Raw genomic sequence first — 16,365 nt, forward strand, 5'->3', positions numbered from 1 at the left:
TATTCTGCTTTCCTTATGACTTGTGCTCAGGTCTTGAAGAACTCATAAATACACTCCTTTTTAAACCTTATTAAATAAGCTTAATAGACCAATGGGTTTAATTTTTATTCATATTTTTAAAAATATTTTGAGAGTATAGTTACACCATCTCTTTCTTTCTCCCCTTTCTTCCCTCCAAGTCCTCTCGTGTAGTGCCCTGCTGTCTTTCAAATCCATGGCCTCTTTTCTAATTGCTGTGATTTTGTATGTGTGTGTGTGCTCCTATTTGTAAAAGGTGGTTTTGTTGTCTCATGGCTTTTCCTCTCCTTTCTCCCTAGCTATCTTAGTTCTCATACAGTGTTAGCAGGAGAAACATATGCTTTCTTCTTTCCCCTTAGTCAAGCAGGAAAGGGGCTTTCAGATCGATCACAAACAACCCCACAGACAGAACTCAGAAATTTTGCAAAATGGTGCATTGAGTTGAGTCATACTACACAAAATGTATATATAAATAGAGACCCTGAAGACTTTTGTGTGGACAAAACCTGATTATGTTAAATAGTTCCTGAAATTGCATGCTATTGTCGGACCAAATAATCACAAGTACGACATCAGGTTAAAAATGGAAGCATTTGTGGGAGTCCTGCCTCACTTCCTTGTGTTGTCACTGAGGAAGATCTTCTAGTGGTTTTCAGCGACTGTAGTAAAAGTTTTCTTTCTGTAGACTTGTGATCTGAACATTAGCATTATTAACCCTTCTTTCCCTTCCGGGTTAACTTTGCCGTTTGTGGAAAGATTTGAAGCTGGGTGGAATTGATGGTCATGATGATGGCATTCATTTGATCACAAATCAGTGTTTATGTATAGGTTAGATTAAATGTATTTGCTTGTCCTTTAATTGAAAAAAAGGAGAAACAGTATTACAAGTCAGAGGAACACTACATAAATGTTTTTCTTCCTGTATGCCCTCTAATAGCCAGTGAGAGTGTTGTCTATTCTTCCACCAGTAGAATTTGGAAAAAATGTATGCATGCATATATGCTCTTATATTTAATTTATGAATCAGAGTTGAAGTGCTAGTTTCACACAACAAATCTGTCATTGGGTATCTTAAATTCTTGAATTCTGATATTTATTTCATAACTGTTCATCTCAAAAGATATCTCTCTCTCTCTCTCTCTCTCTCTCTCTCTCTCCCCCCCCACCCCCGTGTGTGAGTGTGAGTGTGTGTGTGTGTTTTCTGGACCCAAGTATTGACATTTTATTTCACTCTGCATATCCAACTGTGGCATAGATTGAGTCACTGATGAAGATTGCAGGAAGGCGTAGGTAAATGAGTCACTAGACCAGTACAGTGACTTTTACTGATAAGGCAGTTCATTACGCATGGCAGTTAAAATAGTTCTGATTAGAATGATGAAGGATTTCTATAATGGTTTTTTTTTGGTCAGACTAGAGAGGTTCCTGGACATCATATCACAGGGATTTTCCCTTGTGAACTCTTTGCTTATATCTTTTCCTTGTTTTATGTAGTAATTGCTTATATGTTTTTGATTAGGTGTGTGTGTGTGTGTGTGTGTGTGTGTGTGTGTGTGTGTGTGTGTGTGTGTGTTTGTAAAACTTTTTCTCTAGGATTTTAAGTGAGAACATAATATAAGTTTTTCTTTTTAAACAACAGTACAAGAATGAATGAGAAACATTTTTCAGTGGTCATTGAAAAATATTTAGAGCATTAAGTTAAGAGTTTGTGATATGCCAAGAAATGATGGAGAGAAACTCAGTAAGATATGGAAATAAAGATTAGGTTTGTGGCAAGATAAAGGGGAGATGTTAATGATTTAACTTTTGGCTTCAAAAAGAGTATATCTATATGTGTGCAGTAGAAATTGCTGAAAAAAGTGGCCATGAATTTGAAGGAAAGCAGGGGGGAGTATATGAAAGGGTTTGGAAGGAGGAAAGGGAAGGGGCAGACATTGTAATTAAAATACAATGTTATATTAAACAAAAAGTATGTACACTCCCACTTCTACAAACTGCCCCTTGTGTCAGATGTTGATAATTATTTGCAATTCCTACAGTTATTGTTTTGTCTTGAGTATAAGGATACTACTTAGAATTTAAAAAATAGGGGGCTGGGGATTTAGCTCAGTGGTAGAGCGCTTACCTAGGAAGCGCACGGCCCTGGGTTCGGTCCCCAGCTCCGGAAGAAAAAAAAAATTTAAAAAATATATATCTTGGTTTGAAAAACCTATTTATTTGGCTTCTAGTTTTTGGTATAACAATATCTTAACATGATGAATTACCTTTGAATTAGACAATAATGCTCAAAATTATATTTATCAAATTTTACTGTGAAGCTCTATAGTTTGACTGTGGTAAATAAGTAAACACAGTAAGATGTTGATGAAAAAGAGGAAATTAATGTCAATGAATTAAAATTGACTTTTTGTTTTTTAGGGGTCCCTTCAGTGTTGTACGACGATGCATCAACAGAGAAACTGGACAACAATTTGCTGTAAAAATTGTTGACGTAGCCAAGTTCACATCAAGTCCAGGGTTAAGTACAGAAGGTAAGAGATGGATTTCAAGTAAGTTATTTGATGTCTGGCTTTATTCCATCTCCAAAACCCATTTATCAACCTAACCTCATCTGGGGGTGGGGAAGCAGAGGGTATGATATAGCGGGGAAGTGGGTGGAGACAGTGTGAACTCTAGTTGAAGTAGTTGCTCAGAAATCTAAAAGATAGCATTTGAAATGTGGAAGCATTATAATCATCTGGGATCTTTATGAGCTTACACTTTCTTTTACTAGAAAGAGAGTGAAATAGGGACATATATTTTTTAGGGTGTAATTTAAGTCTTGTTCTGTGAGATGTAGGATGGGAAGGAAAGGAAATAATTACAAGGATGTTAATTGAAGATGTAGAAGCAGCCAAGGTCCTTTAAGTATAATTTACTGCCTTTGGGATTACCATCTACTATAACTAGATGATTGGCATTTTGATTCACATCTGGCCTAATCACATACTGAATTTGTGAAAGTTGAAAGGTCAATAGTATTAGAATTTTGAGACTTAGAATTTTTTTAAGATATGTGTGTGTGTGTGTGTGTGTGTGTGTGTGTATACATTTAAATGTGTACCACAATGCACATTAAAGGTAACAAAACTGATTATTATATTGACTTTTCTAATTAGCCTATCTACCAGCTTTAGACTTTACCACAACCTAATAAAAGACGTATTCTTCTTTAGTATTTCGTTTTTTTAATTTTAAAAGCAGAGCAATTGAAGAAAATTCAAAGTGAAGTATCCCATTTGTGTTTGCCTGATTATCATGTTTTGGAAGATAGAATCTCACACACTGTGAGTTCTAATCTGTCCCTGTAGATTTTTATTCAGGATGATTACTTCTAAATACTTGTGACTCTTTACATTATTATTATCAATGTAGTGTTTTTGAGAAGATTGTTAAAAATTATTACTAAGAGACTGAAGAAATAGCTCAGTGGTTAGGAGTCCCAACTGCTCTTCCAGAGCACTTGGGTTTGATCCCATGAGGGCTCACAAACCATCTCTATCCTGAGTCTCAGGGGATCGGGCGCGGTTCTGGCCCCCATCAGCACCCATCATGCACTCGGTCCACAGACATGAATGCAGGCAAAACTCTCATTTGAATAAAATGAAAATAAATCTTTTAACAAACATTTTTAAGTTACTTATAAGAAAAAAATCCCTTGCTGATTTGTTTTTAGTGCTTTAATCTTTATGGGATATCTACAAGGGGACTTCTCGGTCAAAGTGTATGCATACATTTAGATTAAATAAACATGACCACACTACTGGGGGGGAAACCTTATAGTAAAATTTAGGTGTTTCATAGTTCACGATTTCATTGTCAGAATTGGTCGTTAACTGCTTTTAAATATACATTATTTTATATGCTTAGCAAAATGGAAATTTTGTCTTTTGGTGGACTTTATAATTATTTTTCCCTTCAACCATTTTATGTTTGGTTGTGTTATTTGCTTTGTAGTGTTAGGGATCAAATCCAGGTCCTCAGACAAGCTAAGCAAATACTGTTTCTCTTAACTTTTAACTACTTTTGCGTTTAAAGTTCTTTAGGCCTCAGTAGTCTATAATGGCACTGAGGGTAGTTTTGTATGAACCTGATTATTAAACAAGTAGATGTTTTGCTAAACTTGGAAAAGAGTTTGGATAGTGTTTAACAACTTAGTATAGATGTAATTTAAAATTACAAATGTTAAATCAATTATTCAATTACCTGTATTAAATTAGAATAACGGAATTAAAATATCTTACATAGTATTACAAATAACTACAATAAATATTTATTGCATATTTATTAGCCCCCAATTATTAGTATCAAAGTTTGATTTGTCTTATCATTATACCTAATTCTGTGCCTTTCCAGACACAGTTTTAAATTTCCAAAGATATTTTTAAAGGAGACAAGTACTTTTTTCATTTGTCCATAGTAAATTATTGTTAGATTTCTTTAGTCAGATTTCTGGAACTATAGACTCAGAATATGAGAGTGAATCACTTTTACACTTACTTAGAGCAGGACATGGTGATTTCCTCCTTCAATCCCAGAATTCAGGAGGCAGGAGCAGAGATAGGCAGATCTCTATGAGTTCAAGGTTATTCTGGTGTACATAAAAATTGCCAGACTAGCCAAGACTATATATTGAGGCTCTGTCTGAAAACAAACAACTAAACAACAATAAAAACAAAATAGTCAAGTTTTAAAAATGGAAGGTGGATATCACATATAATTTATATCCCTCCTTTCAGATTCTGTTTCTATATCAGTGAAGTTGTAGCTCACATGTTTGTTGTTTTGGTGATAAAATTGTCTTCAAGTTCTGTCCTGAAAACAAGACTGAGATATTCAATTGATCCTTTATACTCTACATCTCTTTGGACAGTTGGAATCTTGTGCTATTTTTATATCAATGTTATCTACCTACAGATTTTAAATGTACCCATTTGAATTCTTCATATTATCTGAGACTATCTGGTTTGGGTCAGAATTCAGTGGTATGCTAGTGAAACTGTGGTATTGCCATATTCATGGTACTACCCTTTAGTCTGGCCAGTTTTTTTTTTTTCCAGAACAGTGCCTTACTTTAAGTTAACTGAGAAACAGAGTTAAATCTTACATCTAGTACCTTCTTACTTTTGTGCAATGGAATTCCTGTACTCTCTGTTGCACTTATTCACACTGGCCTACTTCATTCTGACTTTGCCACATTTTATATGATGTAAAATATATTTATTAAATAGTAAATTATATAAGATCACTTTGAATATTGGCCCCTTCAGACCTTTCTGCCCACGTTCTTTTTACCCCTTTTCTAGCTACTACAGGCAAAAATTGTCTGATTCCGTCTGCTCTTCTATTCCATTCATAAATTGTTAGGGTCCAAAAATAACCTGTTTCATGGCAAGCATACAAGATATACTGTATTAAGAAGGAACAAATTCTGGAGTGAAATTTAGCACAGTAAAGAGGAATCTATAAGCTCAAGTAAGATTATCTAAAAATATCTTTGATTTCTAGCTATTTAAGACAACTTCTTATGTAATAAATCATCTAAACTCTATCCTATGCCTTATTCTTTCCTTACTCATATCTTTTCTCCCCTTGGCTTTTAGTTTATGACCCTTATCATTGACCATTTTTTCCTGTTACCTTATCTGTTTCAAGATATATTATGAGCTAGATGTAGTTATTTATTTTCAAAATATAAGCTAGATGTGGTTGAGTAGGACTATAATCCAAAGATTAGATGAAGGCCAGACGATCAGAAGTTGCAGGTCATCATGGGCTCCATAGTTCGAGCCCATGATTTCAAAGCCAGTCTGTGCTGCATGATACTGTGTCTCAAGAAAGAAAATAGTAACCAATATGAGTTCATCTCTAATGAGATCACCTGGCAGCCTACCATACATCACTTATTTGGATAGGTCATTGTTTATTATACGATTTTATTAGAAACATTTATACTAAACTCTATAAAAGTAATATACAAATTTAATTTGGAAATAAAAATTTCATTAATTGAAGATCTCTATATTAGTCAATAAATTTTGAATTTATATTGCCTTATGGAGGTTTCCATATTATTACTTGAATATTTTTCTTCGTTTTTTGCTGTCAATATTCTATTTTTTGTTCAGTAGGGTTTTTCAAGTTGTACAAAATCTATTAATAGTCTCTTGAAAAACTACATTTTACATATGTGCTCATTTTTCTTTAAGCTTTTAGAAATTTCTGAACCAGACATATCATTTATATGTATAAAAAAGTAGAATTGCTTATGAGTATAAGTAAAACATTTGTACTAAATGAAAGGTAATAATTTTATATTAAAAAATTTCTGATATGGGCCCAGTGAGATAGATCAACAGGTCACCAAGTATGACAGTGTTAGTTTGATCCCAAGAACCCACATGGTATGACTGACTTGACTCCTGGAAGTCATGTTCTGACCTGCACATACACATAAACTCACAGGATGAATAAGTAAATGTAATAAAACGTTTTAAGATTTAATTATTTATATGTGTATGTTTGTGTTATTATATGTGTGGGTTTCTGTAGAAACCAGAAGAAGGTATCAGATCATCTGAACCTAGAGTTACACATAATTGTAAGCCACCAGGTATGGTTGCTAGGAACCAAACTGTCCTGTGGAAGAGCAAGAAGTATTCTTAACGATTGAACCATTTCTCCCACCTCTCATTAGGAGATATTTTCAGACACACACATAGAAACAAAGACATATAAATACATCCCATTAGTGAAATTTCTATATTCTTATCTTTGAAATTTTTTCTGAAAGAATAAATTTTTATTGTTTTTATTATTATTTAATTAGTTTATTAGTTTACATCCCAAATGTTGCCCCCTCCTAGCCCCACCCACAGAGTTCTTCTCCCCATTCCCCCCATCACCTGTGATAGGGTGTCCCCTCAAAATTCCCCTTCCCTCTGGCATCAAATCTCTACAGGATTAGTCACATCCTCTCCCATTGAGGTAAAACAAGGCAGCCCTCTGCTACATATGTCCCGCAGTCCATGATCCAGCCCATGTATGCTCTTTCGTTGATGGTGTAGTCTCTAGGAGCTTCAGGGTGAGTTGACACTGTTGGTTTTCCTATGGGGATGCCATTCCCTTCAGTTCCTCTGTCCTTCCCCTAACTCTTCTATAGGGGTCCCCACCCTCCGTCTAACGTTTGTCTGTAAGTATCTGCATTTGTCTCAGTCAGCTGCTGGTAGGGCCTCTCAGAGGGCAGCCATGCTAGGCTCCTGTCTGCAAGCACATCATAGCATCAGCAATAGTGTCAGGGATTGGTGCCTGCCCATGGGATGGATCCCAAGTTGGAGAAAAATAATCATGGGAGGCAGAGGGAGGGAAGAAACTGAGTGGAAGAGGGGATAGGGAGAGGAAAAGGGGTTCAGTATCAGGTATGGTAGGAGACAGGAAAGAAGCCGAAAGGACCAGGAGAATGAATGGGAATATATAGCTCCCCAGAGTGGGGGGTTGGGGGAACCTCTAGAAAGTACCAGAGACCTGGGATGTGGGAGACTCCCAGGACATAATATGGGTGACCTTAGCCAAAATGTCCAATAGTGGAGATATGGAACCTGAAGAGATCATTTCTGGTAGTTAGGGCCCTAGTGGGTGGGGACACCAACCCACCTTGAAAAATATCCACCCAGAATTGTTTCTGTGTAAAAGAAATGGAGGGACAAAAATGGAGTAGACATTGAATGAATGGCCAACCAGTGACTAGCCCAACTTGGGATCCATCTTTGAACTTTTAATTAATGCACTTTTTATCTCATAGTCTGCTATGTTTTAAGGCTTTATTTTTAAAATATTATGAAAATTTATCCAAGCAAACAAGGAAATAAAAAGATAGTAAAATAGAATTAGAAAGTGAATTTCCAGAGTTCTGAGTTACTTTTAATTTTACTTACTGATTTTGGTGCTAGGGTTTGAAAGCATAGCTTTGATTATGCTAAGTATACGATCTACTGTGCACTTTACTTCCAGTCCAAAACCATAGTTTGAATAAAGATTGTTTAGTGAAAGATCCTGTTTTGTGTAGATATTTCCTACGAGTTCAAACATTCCCTCCTAGAGGAAAGACAGAGGCTTATAGGACTAGTGAAACTCACAAGGCTCAGGAAATTATAAAATTCCCTTTCCAAGTTTCTGTAGGAAGTCAGCAATTTCTGAGGAAGGAAAACTGGTAAACTGCCTCCAGAGCCTCTAAGTAAAGCCTAAGCAGACCAATCAGGACTCACTGGCCACACATAAGAAAGAATACACACTTTACAAGATTTCTTCCTAATTACTTACTAAATATCAAATAAAATAAACAGTAGCAACAATAATTAGTCTTGGGTAAGATATTCTGATTTTACAGGTGATATTATGCTGAAAACATCCAGTTTTCAATAGCCAATTATGAAGTTTACATGTAATGAAAAAACAACAACAAATACAATTCTTGCATAAGATATTGGGAGGAGCAATACACAGGAATTATCCACAAGCAGATGCAGATATTTTAATTAGCTATTTTAATATACTATAAAAATAGAGGAAAACAGTATAAAATGAGTAAAAGAGGTATGGAAGCAATATCCTGACAAAAAGAAAACAGCAATAATGAGATAGAAATGACACAAACAAAAAGAAAAGGTACAGAGTAGACATTTTGGAGTTAAAAAGTAACTCATCCAAATGAAATATCAGCAGATTTGAACAGACAGAAGAAAGAATTACAGCCAGAAGACTTGAAGATAGGCTCATTAAGATTATATAGTTGAAGAAAAGGAGGAAAAAAGCAAAATAGGGACCTGCAGAGCCATCAATCACAACATGGTGTAATAGGAGTGCTGAAAGGAAAGGGAAAAGGAAAGAGGAAGAATGTGTAAAGGACTGCTTGAGGAACTAATGGCACAGAATTCTCATACGTTCTACATAGATATATCATAGTCACACTGTCAATAATTATGGACAAGGAAAGTAAACTACAGAAGAAAGCAAGAAGGGATGGACTCATCATAGACAAGGGATCTATCTGCATTAGGTACCAGCAGATTTTTCATCAGAAATCATGAAGACTAGTGGCAATCGAATAGCATTAAACATGCTGAAAGAAAACATTATCAAGAATCCATTATACAGAAAGAATATACTTCAAAAATGAAGTATAAGATATTTTCAGATAAACAAAACTTGAGGAAATCTGGCTGCCCAGTTATTGGGACTCATAAACTTGCTCTACAAGGAATTCTCAAGGTAGATTTTACAGTCTGAACAGGAAGTATTTGTTAATATCTTGAAGCTATATAGAAATAAAATCACCCTTAAGAAAAAAAATATATGACAGTATAAACATACTTTTTTGCAACATGGTCTCAATATGTAGCATTGGTTGATCTGAAAGTGGTTAGGTATTCCGGGCTGGTCTTGAATTCACAGAGATCTGCCTGCCTCTTCCTTCCAAGTAGCATTAAGAACTTGTGCTACTACCTCTGGCTATAAATACATTTTTATTGTACCTATATTTCTCTTGACTGACTGAAAGGATAACTGCATAAAGTAGCATTATGAAGCTATGTTAATGAGACCATTATGCAAGAGTGTCACCCCAAGTTAACCAGTATAAGTACTCAATAGCTATAGTATAAAATATGACAAGATGATTATAAATGGTGTGGTAGATACCATCTGTCTTACTTAGGGTCTTACTGCTGTGAACAGATACCATGATCAGTGCATGTTTTATAAAGAACAACATTTAACTGGGGCTGACTTACAGGTTCAGAGGTTCAGTCCATTATCATCAAGGCAGGAACATAGCAGCATCCAGGCAGGCATGGTGCAGGAGGAGCTGAGTTCTACATCTTCATCTGAAGGAATCCAGGAACAGCCTCAAAATCCTAGGAGAAGCTAGGAGGAGGGTCTCCAAGTCCATCCCACAGTGATACACCTCCTCCAACAAGGCCACACCTTCTAATAATGCCACTCCCTGGGCTAAGCATATGCAAACCATCACATTCCACTCCCTGGGCCAAGCATGTGCAAGCTATCACAACCATCTGTACACAGCCAAAGAAGTACCTGATAGAGGAATGCAGGAACACAGCAAAGTTTCTACTATAAACCATTGGTACCATTAAATATACCATTAAATATAAATGAATTACAACCAATTGTAAGGCAGAAATAGGCACAATGATTAAAAAACATGCTATCATATATTATCTACAATAGTCATATTTTATTTTATTACATATATTTATTGGTTTTTTATGTGCATGTGTGTGTGTACATACTCTATAATACGTATTTGGTGATCAGAGGATAACTATCTCTCCATCCATCACGTAGGACCCCGGGATGAAACTCAGTTCATCATGCTTGGTAGCAAGCACCTCTACTTGGTGAGCCATTGTTCTAGCCAGAGTCATATTTTAGATTCAAATGCAATTTAAGTTGAAATGGTAGGAAAAGATTTACCTTTCAAACTGTAACCAAAAGAAATCTAAGATAGCTCTACGTAAACCCGAAATTTGGGTTTCGGTGATACTTTACTCAGCTGGTGGACTGAGAGCCCATGTTAAAATGGCAAGCACGATGGATTCTGCTTGTAGTTTCTGTACCATGTACAGGGTATAGCAGAAACATAATAATTTGAGCTTTAAGTAGAAAACCATAACATTTACATAAATTGAAATGTGTGTGTATAAACGTAATAAGAGCTACATATAGGAAACTTGAAATTTTAGACAGTTGCTTTTTAATCCAAGTAAATGGGGAGCCTTTCTTATATTTGTGGATAGGAAGACAGTCCTATTAAGGTTATGTCTTCCCAAGTTAATATATAGATTTGTTGCATTACCAATTGTGATTCCAGCCAACCACTTTTTGGATATTGACAAAGAGATTCTAAAGTTCTATAATAAGGCAAAATAATCAGAAGAGCTACCAAAATATCCAGAAAAGCAAAGTTGAAAGACTCAATGTCAGTGCTTTAAGAGCTGCAGGGCAGATTGATTGCCTTGTATGGGGCACTGCAATGTTAGGGTTAAAATCATGAAATATGATCAGTGTGATTTTAAAGGAATAATATCATAGGACTCATTGTGGAGTATCTCTTTTGTGGCACACATCTGTTTTCCATTTTGTTGGTAATAAAATTGAGTATTTATACATAGAATGCATTAGTTCATGGAAACCTGTGAAACCTAAATGGGCTCTATTGTTTGTAGCAATGTCAATTTCCTGCATTTGATATTGTACTGTGGTTGTGTAAGATATTATCAAGGGAAGGAAGGGCCTAGGTTAATCATATACAAAGCTCCTTTGCATTATTTTTCCACATTTCTGTTATTGTATAATTATTCTAGAATAAAAGATGTTCTTTAAAATTGCTTTGTGGTTCGTACAGTCTTCTACAAAAGTAATAATTATCCCCCAAATATTCAGGAGTATGGAAAAACACAATTTTAACTAAAGGTTTTGGTTTCTAATAGCTCAAATTGGTATGTACGGGCAAATCTTGATTGATGTAACTGAGAGCATCATCAAACAGTTACTTGCTTTCCCTAGGGAACATGAATATTTAATAATTCTAATTTACATAATGAATTTACATTCATTTTGTAGGATAATTACTGGTCTAGCTAATTAATCTATATCCTCTCCTGTGTTCAGAAAGCATGTAAAAATGTTTTACTTGCTGTGTATTTTTTTAGTGCTATTCCTTTTTCTGCTGTGGCATGTATGGAAGCAACACAGTGAATTTCAAGACATTAGGTTTATACTTTAATTTTGTCATGTGCAGTTTCTGAACACTTTGCCTGTGGATTATGAAGTCCTGGCCACAGATTTAATGAATCAAATTGTAATTTTTGAATTCAGCATTGGAAATGAAAATCCCCATTCTTTTAGATGTTATTGAATTATCCTGTATGTGCCTCATCCTATGCATGTAAGACAAATTGATTTTCTTGTGGAATTATGGCATAATCACTTTTAGCATTAGTATTATTAAACATGGATTCCTAGAATCTGAAAATAGTTAAATGTGGCTGATATCTTAATCACTTTATTTTTTGGTATTAGTTTTATGGAGAAAACAAAAGATTTCATATTAAATGAAATACTTGAGCAAAACTAGTTGGAGACCGGCTTCCAGGCAGTTGTGTAATTTTCCACAGAATGTCTATTTTCGCCATTTTTGACCATAGTTCCCATTTAGTTTTTGCATTGGGTCACTGGCTAGTATATTTTAGAAGAGGATTTTCCTGTTAGGATATTTCTAGACTGCTGAAGCATACATTAAAAGAAAAGAGAATTCCTATATTTCTGTATTTTATATATCTTAGATGATAGAATTAATGTTTTTTAGCAAACTACATTGATGGTACATCTTTAGCTATTTTTCTTGACATACAGAGAGAGGGAGGGAGGGAGAGAGAAAGAGAGAGAAAGAGAGAGAGAGAGAGAGAGAGAGAAGAGAAGAGAAGAGAAGAGAAGAGAAGAGAAGAGAAGAGAAGAGAAGAGAAAGGGAGTCTGTCAGTTTTTTAGTCTGTTTGTCTGCCTGCCTGTCTCTTTGCCTGCCTACCTGTCTGTTTATATTGAACTTTGTTGAGCTAAAAAGTCACCTTTTAAACAAATGCATCCATTTTAAATGATTATTTGTGGCAGTCTAGATTACCTGTTCCTAGAAGTTTATGGCTGTTTTTGTTAACTAAGTGACTCAGACTCACTAGGTAACAATTCTAGATGTGAACATTTAATATGTTGACTATATTCCTGGTGCCATTATTATAAATGTCTCTTAATCTAGATTTTTCATCTCACATATTAGATGTGTTGATAAATGGGCTGTCATATTTATATATTAGTGCTCTCAAAGCCCTGTGGTTTATATATTCAATTTAATCTTAATATCATCTTAATGTCATATTCAAGAAATGTAACAGTATGAAAAACTGTAAAATAAGATTTTATTTTGAAATGTTTATTCTGAAATAATATAGTATTTTAAGGTTGTCTCACCTCCACCACATGTGGATTTTTAAAAAATTTCCCTACTCCCCTTTCTTTATACAAATACCTACCTATTCTTACAAATCTTTATGCCATTATTTATATTATGTGATTTAGAGAATTTCTCAGGAAACCATAAAGATAGACAGTGATGGATGTTTTGTTAGGTTGATGAATGCATAAACCCTGCTAGATGGAGATAGAAAAATATCTGTAAAATAATGAGAGTTTTTGCATGTAGTTGATTATAATATTTAAGTCTAAAGCAACTGAGAGGTAATCCTTATATGTTTGAGTTGCTGTTGTTATGGCTAAATGAATAGGCATTTGAAATAAGCTAAGAAATCTTACTTTGTTATTAAGGTTGTTATTCTTCAGTAGTTCGCATTATGTAGTTCAATGTATATTCACAAAAGCAAATGCTAACTTAGTAAGGAGAGCATCTATTTAAAAGGAGTATTGCACAAAAAGAGAAAGGAACTATTGCAATGTTTTATGGATGAGAATTTGTCTTAGTCCCACCCAGGATCTTATTGTGGTCCACTGAAGTATGTACAGAAATCTTTCAGATGCCAAACAAAGGGAGTAGAATCTCTTTTAAAAGACAAATCTGTGTTTGTGGAAGGTCTTCTCAAATATCAGACAGAACAGAATTTTTCTTATATGAGAGGAGTAAACAAAGCTTGGAGGACAGAAAGGGGCTTAATCAAATTTTGTTGTTTGTTTGTTTTTAACTGGTCTATTGTTCTTACTGATTTCGCAATTGGGCTAATCAAGTTGAGCTAAGGCAAGGAATGGTAACTCAGAATGTCTGTTTGGCCTTGTCATAGATAAGTAAAGGAGCACATGAATCTTACATAAGTCGTAAAGGAAAGGTTTTGTTGTTGTTTTTGGAAGCTGTTTTTTAAAGCATAAAAGTTGGTAAATTTATTAACATTTGGTATTTTTCCATGATCAGGGAGTTCAAGTAAAATTTAACAAATGTTCAACTGTAAAGCCTTTGGCAGGTTATTGTTAATATTTACTGCATCATTTTTATATTCCTAATTTATACAAGAATATATTATTAATCCTGACTTTCTTTAGCAAAGAGTAGGCTATATTGTCAGCAGTTTTTTATGTATACAGTTCAACCTCCTTATTCATCAGTAGGTTCATCCAAACACAGATTGGAAATATTTTGCAAAAGAGAAAATTATCAATACTAATCAAGTATAAACTCTTATCTTGTAATGAATTCCTAAACAGTATAGTTGAAGAACTCCTTGGGATTTGAAAGTTTCCTGGAGATGATTTAAAGTATTGAATACCGTTTACATTGCCTTATTCTCAGTAATATGAAGGATATACAAAGAAACATAGGCAGTGTGTCTTATTGAAATTTGAAACCAATTCAGAGATAGTATGGAAATAGTAAATTTTAAGTGGTAATGGTATTACTTGTCAATAAATGAATTCAATCAGAAAGTGAAATGGGGAATTTAGAGAACAGATACTTGATTGTTCACTCTGTAACAGGCATTCTACAGACTCAGGGGTACAAGTATTCCTAAATGTTCACAAGCACTTCCCATACAACGTCAGACATAGGAACTTCCAAAGGAACCACTTTCAGAATTCATCTCCTCTCATTATTTCTAAAGTTGATATGCATAAGAAAATGCTCATGGATATACAATTTTTCTCTTTCATATCTCCTTTCATAATATTTTATTGTCTCATATTACAGTGAGGAGTCTTCTCTCCACTCTAAAATATTGTTGTGTGTTGCAATATCTATAAATGCCTCTAGATTGCCAAATAAAGGGGCATGTTGAAAATTGGCATTAGATGTGAAAGGGGGAATTAGTTAGATTGATTCTCTTTTTAGTTTCAGTAAAATTCATGGACCACAACCAACTTGCCAGCTGATAGAGCAGTAGAAATGAAAATTTATTGTCATTATGGAATTCATGGGATATAAACCAAAGAGAGATTGCTCTTACAAAGCACCAGGCATTTCCATCTACTTATATTTTAAAAAATGATAATAGGGTTGAAACAATAGAAAAAAAACATATAGATTAGGTGAATAATTTGCCAACTGTATGGATGACAAAGGGTTAATAGCCAGTTGTGTATATGACCTAAAATACATATCATAAATAAATCTACTTTTTAAAGTGGGCAGAAGGCCAGATAGATAGTAAAGGTTCCTGCCTGATAACTTGAGTTCGGTATTCTGAACACACATGGTGAAGGAGGACAGTGTATTCCTGCCAATTGTCTTCTGACTCTACACATGCGCCGTGGCACATACATACACACTTATGTACAAGCATGTGTCAGCATATCTATATGTACACACATAAAATGAAAAAATGTACTGCTTTTTAAATAGGCAAATAAAGGGCTGGGACATAGATGGATAGCGGTAGAGTACTTATGAATAAGGCCCAGGCTCTTATCCATAACACCATGGAGAAAAATTAACATATCTTCTTGGGATAATGGTGCATACCTTTAATGCCAGGGTTCAGGAGCCCGAGAGAAGAGAATGGCAGCATCCAAATCAACCTGAAGCTTGTAATGAGTTCAAGATAAAACAAAAGATAAGCAATTGGTGTGAATAGAAATTTATTTAAAGAAGAAATAAAATAACCAACAAGTACTTGGAAAAATGCTCAGTTTCTATAGTCACACAGGAAATGTTATTAATAATTATGGTTAGGGACTGGATAGATAGGTGGGTTAGTGGTTAAAAGTGTTGAGCACTTCCAGAGACCCAGGTTCAAATTCTGGCACCCACATGGCAACTCATAGCTGTCTGTAACTCCAAGTTCTGACACCTTCAACTAAAAAATAATTACAGTGAGTTACCTATCATCTTACCCCAGTGACCTACACACACACACACACACACACACACACACACACACACACACACACACACACACAAGCTATAGATCAGAATGGAGTGTCCTCAAGAAATAGACCTATGATATAATCCAGTTTTCCTACCTCTGGTCCTACTCCTACCAGGCCTCTCCTTTTCCTCAAGCCTTAAGCCTCTCAAGGATTAAGTGTATCTTCTCCCATTGAGGCCAGGCAGACCTCTGCTATATTTGTGCCAGGGGCCTCAGACCAATCCATGCATGCTCCTGGTTGATGACTCAGTCTCTGGGAGCTCCCTGAGATCTGGGATAGTTGAGACTGCTGATCTTCCTATGGGGTCACCCTCCTCTTCAGCGCCTTCAATCCTTCCCTTAATTCAACAATAGGGGTCTCCAACTTCAATCC

General features: G+C 35.1%; 1 protein-coding gene across 28 annotated transcripts in view; it reads left to right on the forward strand.

Moving 5' to 3' along the window:
* Cask (calcium/calmodulin dependent serine protein kinase) overlaps positions 1 to 16,365 on the forward strand; it is a 345,044-nt gene that overhangs the window by 74,887 nt on the left and 253,792 nt on the right. For 17 of the 28 annotated variants that reach the window (XM_087599293.1, XM_087599279.1, XM_087599280.1 and 14 more), the window contains exon 2: positions 2,437 to 2,567. In XM_087599293.1, the coding sequence (XP_087455419.1) occupies positions 2,437 to 2,567 (131 nt within the window). 28 annotated transcript variants of the gene reach the window in all.

Source organism: Rattus norvegicus, chromosome X (assembly GCF_021556685.1).
Source record: "Rattus norvegicus strain SHRSP/BbbUtx chromosome X, alternate assembly SHRSP_T2T, whole genome shotgun sequence".
NCBI lineage: Eukaryota > Metazoa > Chordata > Mammalia > Rodentia > Muridae > Rattus > Rattus norvegicus.